Genomic DNA, 14,175 nt, shown 5'->3' on the forward strand with positions numbered 1-14,175 from the left:
ATAACAACAGGAGTGTGCTCACCCCTTGGTGCTGCCTCATTGGATGGCAAGTCTCCAAATAACTGATGTATGTTCTGGTAGAGGATGGCTGAACACTTGGTGGGAAGGGTGTAAAGAACATTCAAGATCGGCATGGGCATTTAAACTACATAAATATTAAATTTCCCCACATGCTCTGGGTTGAGCTTTCATGAAAACATTTAGAAGGAAGCTGAGAGGCAGAAGAATGGAGAGTAGGTTGCTATTTACAGTTTTTAGGACAGCTTTCTTAGAGTTTAGCCCTTACTGTTCTTGCTTGTAGATTATAGTTTAAAACAAGCAAGGTTAAAACTGCATGACTACTTGTGACTTTTTTTTTCTTTCTCTCTTTTTTTTTTTTTTTTTTTTTGGTGGAACCATGTAAAGCTCTCTGGAAAATAAGTTAAAATGAATTCATTTTCAAGCAAATGTTCATCACCCAAAGTCACAGAATTACGGATTATGAGCAATGACAATTTGACTATATCTCATTTTGCTCCCAGCTCCCCTTAGACCAATAGCCATATTTTGCTTTTGCTTTGCCCTAATTCCAGAAGAAGTTTTCTCTTATTCCCCCATTTCTTTTTTCAAATTACTGGTGTGTTTTCATATGATGCAGCTGACAAAAACCAAGTCCAAAATTACTTTTTGTTCCTGTGAGACTTTTATACAAATAAATTAGTAAACTGCAGTTGACTAGTATTTAGTTCCGAAGCAGCTTTCATTCAAGTTTAACATCCCCTTTCAATTTCAGTGTTTCAGGATGCTCCAATCACTCTGGGCTTTTCTTTGAGATTAAAAAGCAGAGTGATGCATTGATGGACTTACTACATGATTATGGTACAGAGGGTTCTGGAATCTGACCACTTCTATCACTCTCAGCTGTGTGACCTTGAGGAAATTACTCGATATCTTGGTGTGTCCATTTTGTAATTGTAAAAAAAGAAATAACAATAGTATATTATAGGGTTGTTGTGAGAATTAAATGAGTTAAAACATATAAAAGATTTACAACATTGTCTGGTCATACTAGGTACTCAATAACGGTTGCTGCTATTGTTGCTACTTTTATTATTACTGTTATTATTTTACTACTACTATCATTACCTTCTGTTCCAGCAAGTGGATTCTCCTCCTGTAAAACACATTTACATTTGTTGCTATCCCATAGCATGTCAATAGGACACAGTTTCTTGGAATGGGAACAGCTAGGAAAAGAAAACAATGAACCAGATTTAAAAGCTTTCAAGGATAATCAAAACTTTGGAACATTAAATAAATTCCTGAGTAGATAATAGTTAAGATTTTTTAAATTTTTTTTTTGCTTTTTATTCTCAGTTTGGATAAATAAAGTTTTGAGATCTATTGCACAGCATGGTAACTATAGTCAATAATAATAATGTATTTTATATTTCAAAACTGCTAAGAGAGTAAATTTCAAATGTTCTCACCACAAAATGATAAGGATGTGAGAAGAGTTAAGATTTTAAAGGAGCGGGCCAGGCGCAGTGGCTCACGCCTGTAATCCCAGCACTTTGGGAGTCCGAGGTGGGCAGATCACCTGAGGTCGGGCGTTTGAGACCAGCCTGACCAATACGGAGGAACCCCATCTCTACTAAAAAATGCAAAATTAGCCGGGCATGGCGGCACATGCCTGTAATCCCAGCTACTCGGGAGGCTGAGGCAGGAGAATCACTTGAACCTGGGAGGCAGAGGTTGCAGTGAGCCGAGATCTCGCCATTGCACTCCAGCCTGGGCAACAAGAGCGAAACTCCGTCTCAAAAAAAAAAAAAGATTTTAAAGGAGCTTAATTTGTATTTATGAACTGCATCTTACTAGATAGTGATTCTGTAATTATAAATATTCTACGTGGAAATGTTTAGAAACTAAACTGTAATTTTGGAAATTGTAATCTTCTTAAGATGATATATGTTAAAACTATGCAAATTATAGCTGTCAACAGTTTATTTACCAAAATTAAATATGTTCTAACATACCTCCTAAGATTTTTTTTTTTTTTTTATTTTTTGACGGAGTCTCGCTCTGTCGCCCAGGCTGGAGTGCAGTGGCGCGATCTCAGCTCACTGCAAGCTCCACCTCTCGGGTTCACGCCATTCTCCTGCCTCAGCCTCCCAAGTAACTGGGACTACAGGCACCCACCAGCACACCTGGCTAATTTTTTTTTATATTTTTAGTAGAGACGGGGTTTCACCGTGTTAGCCAGGATGGTCTCGATCTCCTGACCTCGTGATTCACCTGCCTTGGCCTCCCAAACTGCTGGGATTACAGGCATGAGCCACCGTGCCCGGCCCCTAAGATTATTTTCTTTAAAATAAAGATAAAAGCATTGGCCAGAACAGCAGGAACATCTTGAGAATAAATGTTGCTTTTCTACAAGTTTTCTTTTCTGCTGGAGAGAGGCGGAGGTGTCTTCTTGGTTCAGTGTTAACTAATCACCAGCTTACTGTTTTACTTGCCACTCACACAATATATTTATTGTTTTACTTTTGCAAAGTCTAAGTATCTAACTAATGATCTTTTCATTCAGTTACCCTTTACTTGTTTCTTTATATTAAATCCTTTTTTTTCTTCAAATAAGTGATCCTTACCTTTGGTTTTGTCGTTTGTCTTATAAATAATCACAAAATTAATCTCAAGAGAATTTCAAAGCCAAATTAATTTTAAGTCATTTTAATTTAAAATAAGGGTTTTCCATTTGGTAATCTTAAGGGGGAAAGATTAGAAAGTTGCAAAACTCACGTGCTGCTAGTTTTGTCACTTCCCAGTAACTCCAGGAATCTTCTTTGTTTTCTCTCATTTCAGGATGTAAATATACAAACAGCTTGAAATAAGTTGTATTTAATGCTTGTTCTGGAGCATGTGCTAAATTTGAGGTTAGAGCGGTTTTACACCTGCAGTAGACTATGTATATTAAGAACAAATGTGTCTACGAGTGGACATGACGAGCTCATACCACTGAGCGTTTTGGTACTACCACAATATATATCTAACATCTAATAAAAATATGTATTTGCCAGTTATTACCAGTAGGTTCAGGTTAGAAGCTAAAATATGAATAATTTGAAGATAAATTGATAACTCTACATTAATGAAATATCCTCTACACACAGTTCTGGCAAGGCAAGAACAAGCATAATCCACTATAAAAAAAAAAACAAAAGTGCTTACCGATCTTCCTCAGGGATCTGGATGGATCTTCTGATAATTGAGTATGGATGGCGGGGGGCTGTTGGCAAGCACTTACAACCTGTATGATTGGCAACTTTAACAGGCACTAATTCAGGTACTGATGTCAAAGGCACTGATATCTCAAAGAGCTACAGCAGAGAAAGATAACCACAATATATATTTTTAATTTTATATATTATTTTTAAAGTTGTTCTAGTCTGAATTTTTGCCTTTGTCATTTATGGCAATGACTTTAGCCAAGTTGTCCATTAAGAATGGAACTAAATAGGCTCATCTAACTTTATGAAGTGTTTAAGTTTGGTCAAATCTTTTAACTTTTTGATCATTGATACCCTTGTAAAATGGTACTGTTAATCCCTGCTCCTGCTTTAAATTTGAGTGTAAATCGTAAGGGTTAAATGAGATTAAAGCTATGCAGTTTCTTTAGGATTTTATTAGAATAGGTTATTATTCAAACTATTTATTCATCCCTTCTCATACCATCTCTATTGAAGAAATATAGTTTCCTGTCTCTTGACTTTGTATTTGGCCACGTCACTTTCTTTGGCTAGTGGGATGTTAGCAGACATGACAGAAGTACAAATTTGAACTGTACATGTTTTATGGGGCTTGTTTTCTCAAACTTATGCTGTAGCCATGAAAAGAACATAATCTGGCAGGCTTGCTGGTCCAAGCGATGGGAAACATAGAAGTTGACTTGGACTCACACTGCAGCTCAGAGTCAAGCCCAGCTGAATCCACCCTAAACTAACTGAACCTCAGATACATAAGTGAGAATAAATCATTGTTGCTTGGAACCACTGAGTTTTAGTGTGTTTGTTATATAGCATTGTGTATTAATAGCTGACTGATACAAGATCATGATGCCCAAACAAATAATTATAGCTAACATGTATATCACTCTTTCTATGCTTTCCATAGGCCAGGCCCTGTTGTAAGTGCTTTCATGTCAACTCATTTACCCCTTATAACATTATGGGGTGGGTTTTTATTATCCCCATCTTACAGGTGAAGAAACAGATGTACAGAGAGATTATACAACTTTCTTGAGTGGTTCTATGATGTGTGGATGAGTTTGAAGTTGATTTTAATGCATTGTCCATTCAATCACCATTCCATGTAGTCCTTACTACATAGAGTATTCATTTGTTCGCTTTGTTTCTAAGAGGTGGTTTGCCAAATAGTCCATAACTTTGGGGTGAGAGATAGTTTTTTAAAAACTACTATTAAAATACATATTTGGAAGAAAAACTGCTGTACACTTAAACTTAAGTACATTGCATGAAATTAATCATTTGTTGAGTACAGCAGTCAAAATGAAGTACTCAACTATCTATTAAGTGGAAGCAATCCATTAAGGTTGTGTTTATTCTGACATCTCAATATGTAATGGAACTTCCATGAGTCTAAGTGAGAGTGTTTTTGTAGTGTTTACTTGGCATAAACTTCATCTTCTTGCACAATTTTTTGGCTATGCTCTAGGGAATCACATGATCATGAACTAAACCCTCTTACATTATGCAAGCTTTTTTTTCTACTAAGAATTGATGCTTAGCCCTACTTGGGTCATTTTTTTTTTCTAATTGTCAAATAGTAGAGGTTAAAATTCGCACAAGCTCCAAGATTCTCTAAAAGAATTTAGAAAAAGAAACTCTCCAGTTTAAAGGATATTTTAGAGGGTGGAGGAACAAAATTAAGGATAAGTAAATCTATTAACAAAACAAATCAGCATAAAAAAAATTACCTAACATGGATATATTCGGTGCATGTAATTTCTTGTACTACCTCTTTTTACAGTTAAAAGGAGAATAAATCATATAGGCAAACTGACAATTAAATAACTATATCAACATTCAAGGAATTTGCAAGAGATACCAAAAATAATGTAGTTTGATGTACAGTTTTTTAGTATTGCTTTCCCAAGTTTGTTACTACTGCTCTCATATGAGACATTTATTAAAAACATGGTAACCAGAGAAAGGAAAACTTACCTACTAAGCAAAGGGAGTTTTATAAGATGAAGAGGGCTAAATTATTTCTTTCATGGGGACTGCAGAATTATTTCCAAATGTCTTTTGTGCTAGATATTCTCTCTTTGCCCCTCCAGAGACACCATCCTCTCTCCTTCCTTCCCCATCAGGCTCTCTGCCCCAGGACACTGCCCTCCATGGGCTACATCTATAAACCCTCTTGCCTCTCCCAGCCCCTGCCCCCACTCCCTGCCAGGCTAAGAGTTGACAGTGGCCAGTCCAGCAACCCTCTTCTCTGCTTTCCCTCTGGGTTCCCATAACTGCTCCCTCCCCTTGTCTCCTCAGTCTAAGGGTGGGGAAATCTCCCCCTTTTTGCTAGCTTCAGGTGCTTCACTGTCCCATCCCTCTTTCCCCAATTCTGCCCACAACCTTCATTAAACTTTTCTCAATCACTCCATTTGAGCAACACAGAACCTGATGGATACACAAGACAGCACAGCTATCTTCATTCCTTTTAACGTCCTGTCCTACTAACTTCCGTATGGCTTTCTGAGTCTTGACATTATAGCATCAGAGAGACAATAACTGATAAGAGTTCAGGCTCTGGCCTCCCACAGACCTGGGTTTGAATCCCAGCTCTGCTATTTATCAGCCGTATAAACTTGGATAAGTAAGTTACCTCTCTGAGCCTCAGTTTCCTCATCTATAAAGGAGCATAAAATACCCTCTTGACTTGTTTCAAAGATTAAATGCGATTATGCACATAAAGCATTTAGTACAGTGTTTGGCAACAAGGTTGTTGTAGCTATCAACGCTATTATCATCAGGGCTTTAGAGATGGCAGGCTTGCCGATGTCCTCATACCTGTTTGGAAATGTACGAGGTGCTGGTGTTCATACAGATAAGGCTCTCTTCATTGCAACAGCCACCACATCGGAACACGTTCACACAAGGGGGCTTGAAGAATGTGTTGGTACTCTTCCCCAGCTCACTGGCCACCTCCACACACGTTTCTCTAGGGCTGCACTGAGTTCTTTGCCATTCTTCATCTATAACTGCAGAGAGAAAGCTCACTGGGGCTAGCAGGTGGAATGGCCCTGGTGTGCCAACATGTGCCAGGGTTATGCTCAACACAGTCATTTTCACATTTCTACTGCTTGTTTCTTTTACTAGATGGATATTTTTTGTCAGTCCTTTAACCAAAGATTGTTTGCAGAGAAGTTACAACCAATCTCTGTGCTCTTTCCCATTTATACCATACCTTTGTAGAATGTAAGCATTTTATTTCCCTTTGAGGTAGAACACCATGTCCTGTACATAATTACATTGAATACATCTGGAGAAGCTTGCTAATAGGGAAGTAAATAGAAGCATGTAAAGAAGTAACATGTAAATATTATTTATCAAGCAATTTACAGGATACAGCTGGATAGCATTTCTTCTGCTTAAAGCCAGGTGTAGGTAGGTTTTAGCATCATCAAGAAATACGTTTCTGTTGGTTGCTTAAGTAACTACAGTAGGATTTAAACTTGGCAAACGCATAAATGGAAATTGAAGTGAAACTAATCCTTCCTCAAATCAGAGTTTTCTCATTTGCAAGTGCCCGATACTGATATTTATGTAAATGATGAAATAAGCCTGTTCTTATTAATAGAATGAGCAATGCTTTGGCCATAGTTAATCTGAAGGTAACAAAAAAAGAAGCATATGAGAATAAAAAAAATTATATACTTTCTTGTAAAACAGTACTTGCTTTTCTCTCATAATTTATTTTTTAAATTAGATTTTGACCCTTTGATACTTAATGCTGCATAGCCTTTCTACAGGTGTTTTGGGGGAAAGATTCAATTTTATGATAAAGGCAACACAAAGACTTCCTTGTAGCTTGCCATTGAACTGTAGAGTTTATTTATTGTATGTGGGGATGTGGTGCTGGTGAAAATCTCTTGTGGTAGGCAGCTTTGAAACTAACCCCCAGTGGTCCCCACCTCCTGATTGTCATGCCCTTGTGTAAATCTCTTCCCCTTGTGTGTGAGCTGAACCTAGTAACTTGCTTCTTACGAAGAGAATACAGCAAAAGTGATAGGATACCACTTCCATGGTGAAGTTAAAAAAGATTGCAGTTTTGTTTCTACTTATTGCAAGCTCTCTTCTTTCTTACTCTGTCTCACTTTCTCACACACACACTCTCTCCTTCTCCTTCTCCACTTGCAGGCTTTTTTTTTTTTTTTTTTTTTTTTTTTTTTTTTTTTAGCTTATTTTACTTTAAGTTCTGGGATACATGTGCAGAACGTGCAGGTTTGTTACATAGGTATGCATGTGCCATGGTGGTTTGCTGCACCCATCAACCCGTCATCTAGGTTTCAAGCTCCACGTGCATTAGGTATTTGTCCTAATGCTCTCCCTCCCTTTGCCCCCCACCTACCAACAGGCCCTGGTTTTTGATGTTCCCCTCCTTGCGTATATGTGTTCTCATTGTTCAACTCCTACTTATGAGTGAGAACATGCGGTGTTTGGTTTTCTGTTCTTGTGTTAGTTTGCCGCCATGTTAGAAAGGTCCACAGGACAAGGACTTGGGGCAGCCTCTGGCCAATAGCCAGCGAGGAACTAAGACCCTCAGTCCAACAGCCTGTGAGGAATTGAGTCCTGCAAACAACAGCTGACTGAACTTGAAAGCACAGTCTGCTTCAGCTGTTCCCTAAGATGCCTGCAGCCCAAGCCAACATCTTAACTGCAGCCTCCAGAAACATCTGAAGCAGAAAAACTGATCTAGGCCATGTCAGCATTTCTGGCCCACAGAAACTGAGATAAATATTGTTTTAAGTAGCTAAGTTTTGTGGTAATGTGTTATGCAACAATAGGCAAACTCTCCTTTATTTTTACTGCATTTTCAAGAACTCTCCTGAGATTATTCTGAATTCCCATATAGGGGAATAGAAGGGATAGAGAAAACCTCTGCTTGAAGTATACTGATACAATATTACCATTTGAGATGTGACCCTAGTCCCTAAATTATTCCCTTATAACATCTTCTCCATATCCTTTCTCCTTTTTCATCCCTTAATACCAATTTTTTCCTATGTTGCTTCTTCAATCACAGAAAACATAATAGGAGTTGTCTGGAGCACTGCATTATACTACACAGTCTACCTAAACTTTGTTTTTTTAATTTTTTTCCTCACAATAAAACATTCTATCCCGAGAAACTTTTTTTTTTGTTTTGAGACGGGGTCTCGCTCTGTTGCCAGGCTGGAGTGCAGCAGCGCGATCTAGGCTCACTGCAACCTCCACCTCCTGGGTTCAAGCGATTCTCCTGCCTCAGCCTTCCAACTAGCTGGGATTACAGGTATGTGCCACCATGCCCAGCTAATTTTTGTATTTTTTAGTAGAGACGGGGTTTCACCATGTTGGCCAGGCTGGTCTTGATCTCTTAACCTTGTGATCCGCCCACCTCAGCCTCCCAAAGTGCTGGGATTAAAGGCGTGAGCCACTGTGCCCAGCCCCCAAGAAACCTTTTTAAAAATTTCTGATTATTAATATTTATATAAAAAGCCTGAAGGCTGAACACATGAAAGATAAATTACTCAATTAAGTATTATTATGGTTATTATTTAATTCACTACAATTAATCATGAATCCTTGAAAAAACAAGAAACCAACCTATGAAAATATTCCCAATTTAAAATTCTACTTAAAGATTGCTTTCCATTTGCTTTTTCTCTTTTTATAAAACTAAGTTTTGAAATTGGAGTGGTAAGCTTTTAATCAAAATCATATGCAATTATGACCAACATCACTGATTAAAGGCTTCATAACTCTACTATTCTTTACTACTTCCCAGCAGGACTGCTCTGCCTCAGGAAATTACCTTGAAATCCACAAGGGAGAGTTGATAACAAATTCTAATTGGTGTAACATGCTGATTTCATTATTTACTGCTTCTAACTTAGTAAATAACTTTAGATGATCCCCTAGAAATTACGAGATAAATTCATAGGGTTTGCAAATTCCGTGATATTTTAATGGTTTTCTCCTTAGAAAATGTCAATGTCATTGACTTTTTTTAGATCACCTAGTCTTGGTTTTATGGTAACATTCATCTTCATGAAATAGCTCCAGGTTCACCTCAGGCCTTCAGTCAGGTAATCTGGTTAAGGCCTTTGACCTCTAGATGAGGTGCCAACCCTTTGTTCTCGTGAAGGCTATATTAATTCACCACATAGAAACATCTAGAGCTTCAAATTCCTGTCTGAAGTGAGCTCGAGGCTATGGTTCCTAGCACGTCAACTCACTTAGACACACAGTCATACACATGAACACAAAGAATCCTCTTCACACTCATGCCCAAGGTGCTACCGAAGAATATGTCCCCATCTATGCACAGCTTTCCCCACAGCCAACAACAGAGGTCTGTGCAACCCCAACATCTTTTTACAAATGGGAAAAAACAAATACAATTTTAGGTAGAAAGAAAAAATAGTTTTGGCCTAGTGGTTAATATGAATTATGCTATATATATAGTCAGTTACCAGGTAATCATGGTAATCAAATCTAGAATGCTAGATCAGCAATGCTATAGCAGCTTCTTGTGTTGTTTTGACATGACATCAAAAAATTAAGTGCCTAATCAGAAACCACAGAACTTTACTTGACAAGCATTTTATTCATTATGACAGTACCTACTCACACTGGTTTTCTTTGTTTGTTTGTTTGTTTGTTTGTTTTAAGATGGAGTTTCACTCTTGTTGCCCAGGCTGGAGTGCAATGGTGCAATCTTGGCTCACTGCAATTCTTGAACCCGCCTCCCAGGTTCAAGCAATTCTCCTGCCTCAGCCTCCCAAGTAGTTGGGATTACAGGCATGCACCGCCATGCCTGGCTAATTTTGTATTTTTAGTAGAGATGGGTTTTCACCATGTTGGTCAGACTGGTCTCGAACTCCTGACCTCAGGTGATCCACCTGCCTCGACCTCCCAAAGTGCTGGGATTACAGGTGTCATCCACCACACCTGGCCTGATTTTCTTTTAAAGAATCTTCATATGTTACTAGGGAACGATCATTACCCTTATTTCAAATTATGTTATTTTCTAGTCTGGAGTTTTGATCATTTTGTCTTGAGAATTTTCTCCCTTCGTTATTCTCCTAGCAATACCAGTATCCAATATTACAACTCAGTGTCCAACTTTTACTTTTCACTTTTACTAAAAATCACACAACTTTGAAGAAATAAAAAAAAGCTATACCTAATCTATTGGTTCGGGGGTGGTGGTTTTTTTGAGACAGGATCTTGCTCTGTTGCCCAGGCTGGAGTGCAGTAGCATGATCATGGCTCACTGTAGCCTCGACCTCCTGGGCTCAGCCGATCCTCCCACCTCAGCCTCCCAAGTAGCTGGGAATACAGGCACGTACCACAATGCTCAGCTATTTTTTTCTATTTTTTTGTAGAGATGGGGTCTCATCATGTTGCCTAGGCTGGTCTCAAACTCCTGGGCTCAAGCGATCTGCCTTCCTTGGCCTCCCAAAGTGCTGGGATTACAGGCATGAGCTACCATGCCTGGCCATCTTTGGTTTTTATCTATGTATGTATGGCAGTAGAATACTCCTTGTGGATGAATCCCCAGGTTTTATTTTCTAAGTAAACCTGATGATTTTTTTTCTATTGAGAACAATAGTCTTCCTGGGTTTTCTTTGCCCCCACATCCTTGAGTTAAATTTATTTCTATATTTTGTGATGTTCTTTTGTGTTTTTTATCTCAAAATCATATTGACTATATTTCTCTGTGAAGCAAACATTAAAAAATCAAGATTCTGCACTAATACTGGAAATCAAAGACCGACTTTCATTCTCCCTCTGACACGTGTCTGCCCTATGCAGACTTTTGGAGAAAGTAAGTGTGTTTGTCACTATCTGATAAAGAGAAAGAATTTGTCTCCACATCCACATACCTACCTTTTAGTGTTTCAATGTCATAGAAAGTTGCCGCAAACCTAGTCGACCGATGGGATGCTGAGCGAGAGTCCATACTGGTAAAACTTTTGAGCCTCAGCCTGCATCTCCACAGCTTCCAGTCCTCAGAGTGAGTAATTCGAAGTAGTTCCTCCAAACTAGAAGCAGCCCTGATCTGCTGTTCAGATCGTTCTAATGTGGACTGAGATGACCGCTTAAAAAAACAAAAATACCAGTTTAAAAACAAGTTGCTAAATTTTAAATTTGTCATAATAATCTTCATTGCTGACACTTAGAAGTGTAAATACATCTGTAAAGTAATTAGAGATACTATTGAAATGTATGCCAGTGCCTAGGAAAAAGGATATCTTCTAGTATTTTTGGTTCACATTCTGCTCATTTTTGATTGAATCAGAGGATTTACTTATTCTTCCTGGGTTCTCAGAACACTTACAAAAAAAATTGTAGTGCATTGAATGGTGGGCCTCAAAATGATATGTCCACATCCTAACCCACAGAACCTGTGAACATTACCTTAATTTGGACAAAGGATCTGTACAGATGTAATGAAGTTAAGGATCTTAAAATGAGATCCTCCTGGATTATCTATGTGGACCCTAAATACTGTACAATGACAAGTGTCCTTATAAGAGGCAGAAGAGAAGACAGGGACACAGAGGAATGCCATTTGAAGATGGAGGCAGAGACTGGAGTGATGCAGTCACAAGCGGGGGATTGCCTAGAGCCATCAGAAGCTGGATGAAGCAAGAAAAGATTCTCTCCAAGAGTGTTTGGAGGGCATGCAGCCTTGCTGACCCTTCCATTTTGGAATTCTGAACTCTGGAGCTGTGAAAAAATAAATTTCTGTTATTTTAAGCCACCAAGTTTGTGATAATTAGTTATGGCAGCCATAGGAAATGAATACATGTTTATCATATTATTTTTGTGACAGTAGCTAATGACAGTTGTTTTCATCTCTGTTATTTGTTTGGGAAATTGATCCACAAAGGCCTGGGTAACCTGACTACAGTCACAAAAAAAAGATACCAAGCCCCTGATAACCTGAATTTTCTTACTTCTAACCCTCTTTCTTTGTTTTCTTTTAAAACCTACTATTGCAAAAACATGATTTTTTTTCTGACAAAATACTTTTCTGGAGTTTTACACTCTAGAAGTGTAAGAGTTTAATACTCTTACAGAGTTATCAAATACTCTTCTAGAGTTTGCTTTCCATATAGTTGCATGAACTGTATTGGCGGATACAGTGCAACTGTATTGGATGGGTTTGTAAGAAAAAAAAAGACTTGGTAGATAAAAGATTTTCAGTATGTAGCCTCTTTTTCAAAATTGGGGGCTTAGTTATATAAATAATGATATATGCATACAATGAATTCTATGTGATCATCAAAACAAAGGATGTAGAGGTATATTGGGACAGAACGAATTAAGATCCTTCTTGGAATGTGCTGGAGAAATGATAAGGTGATCTGTCTATGTCTAGGGCCTCGGATTTTCTCTTGCTGACCCTGTAGTTACTAGATGTTTGTTTTGCTGGGTGGTTGGAATATGCAGGCTGAGGCCATTTGTAGAGCTGGGATGAGGGAGGAGGCAAAGGACCAGTGCTGAGAGAGGAGGGTGGAAGGGAAAGGGGAATGTCAGCTGCCTGCTGCAGGGTGAGGAACAGTGGAGGAAAACAAAGATGAGCAAAAGGGGCTGTTAAAAGGCTTTGCATTGGGTAGTGTGATGTACACTCTCCTCCACTGAGCCTCAAAAGCTGCAGTTAAAATCTACATCATGCATTAGCATTTTAGGAGTAGAAACTTTTTTTAGACATGCTAGTGGACACTGAGAGTTGTCCAAAAATGGGTACTCAGAAGAGCCAGTGTGGTCTAAGTCGTGGGTGATTCAGTTATGCTATAACCTCTTTTAAAATTACTTATGTATTTTTACTTTTGTACTTATGTACATCATATATACATACTTATATGGATATATGAAGAACATCTGGAGACATATACATGAAAATGTAAACAAAGGTTATTATTTATTTATTTATTTTCGAGACCGAGTCTGGCTCTGTCGTCCAGGCTGGAGTGCAGTGGCACCATCTCCGCTCACTGCAACCTCAGCCTCCCAGGTTCAAACGATTCCCCTGCCTCGGCCTCCTGAGTAGCTGGGACTACAGGAGCCTGCCACCATGCCCGGCTAATTTTTGTACTTTTAGTAGAGAAGGGGTTTCACCATGTTGCGCAGGCTAGTCTTGAACTCCTGGGCTCAAGTGATCTGCCTGCCTTGGCTGCCCAAAGTGTTGTGATTACAGACATGAGCCACTTCGCCTGGCCAACAATTATTATTCTTTAGATCAAGAGCTGTCAAACTATGACCTCCCAGCCCAATTTAGCCTGCTGCCTGCCTGTTTTTGTAAATCAAGTTGTATTGACACACAGCCATGTCCATTCATTTACTTATTGTCTATGGCCGCTTTCATACTACAAAAGCAGAGTTGAGAATTTGAGACAGAGACCTTCATGGCAGTTTCAATCTGAGGCCACTTGTCTTTTTTATTCTCAATTCTTTAATATTCTCAGCCATTATCATTTTCATTATTCCACCTATAATATTGTCTCTACTCTCTTTTTTGAAAAATGTTGAAGGCTTTTAATCATCTTACATGTCTCTTAAATGTGCTTTTATATTTAGCTATTTTTTTCCCCTTCACCTCTCTCTAATGTGTTATGGGTAAATTAATTGGTTCATCTTTCCAATCACCAACTCTCCAGTTGTTGTGAGTCTAGAGTTTACTTTGTTAAGGTTTTAATTTCAATCACCATATTTCTAATTTCAAGCATTTCTACTTCATTCTTCTTCCCATCTACTTTCTGTTACATTTCTTTATATTCTTCCTAGTTTGTCTTTTTTTTTTTTTTTTTTTTTTTGAGACTGAGTCTCATTCTGTAGCCCAGGCTGGAGTGCAGTGGTGCGATCTCGGCTCACTGCAAGCTCCACCTCCCGGGTTCACGCCATTCTCCCA

At 38.5% G+C, this 14,175-nt stretch overlaps 1 protein-coding gene across 2 annotated transcripts in view; it reads right to left on the bottom strand.

Annotated features, from left to right (window-relative positions):
- VEGFD (vascular endothelial growth factor D) overlaps positions 1-14,175 on the bottom strand; it is a 38,648-nt gene that overhangs the window by 6,002 nt on the left and 18,471 nt on the right. For both annotated transcript variants that reach the window (XM_054472423.2, XM_063660727.1), the window contains exons 2-5: positions 11,148-11,358; positions 6,063-6,253; positions 3,208-3,356; positions 1,126-1,226 (exon numbers count right to left, since the gene is read on the bottom strand). In XM_054472423.2, the coding sequence (XP_054328398.1) occupies positions 1,126-1,226; positions 3,208-3,356; positions 6,063-6,253; positions 11,148-11,358 (652 nt within the window). The remainder of the gene's footprint in view (positions 1-1,125; positions 1,227-3,207; positions 3,357-6,062; positions 6,254-11,147; positions 11,359-14,175) is intronic.

This window comes from Pongo pygmaeus, chromosome X (genome assembly GCF_028885625.2).
Source record: "Pongo pygmaeus isolate AG05252 chromosome X, NHGRI_mPonPyg2-v2.0_pri, whole genome shotgun sequence".
In the NCBI taxonomy this organism is placed as follows: Eukaryota; Metazoa; Chordata; class Mammalia; order Primates; family Hominidae; genus Pongo; species Pongo pygmaeus.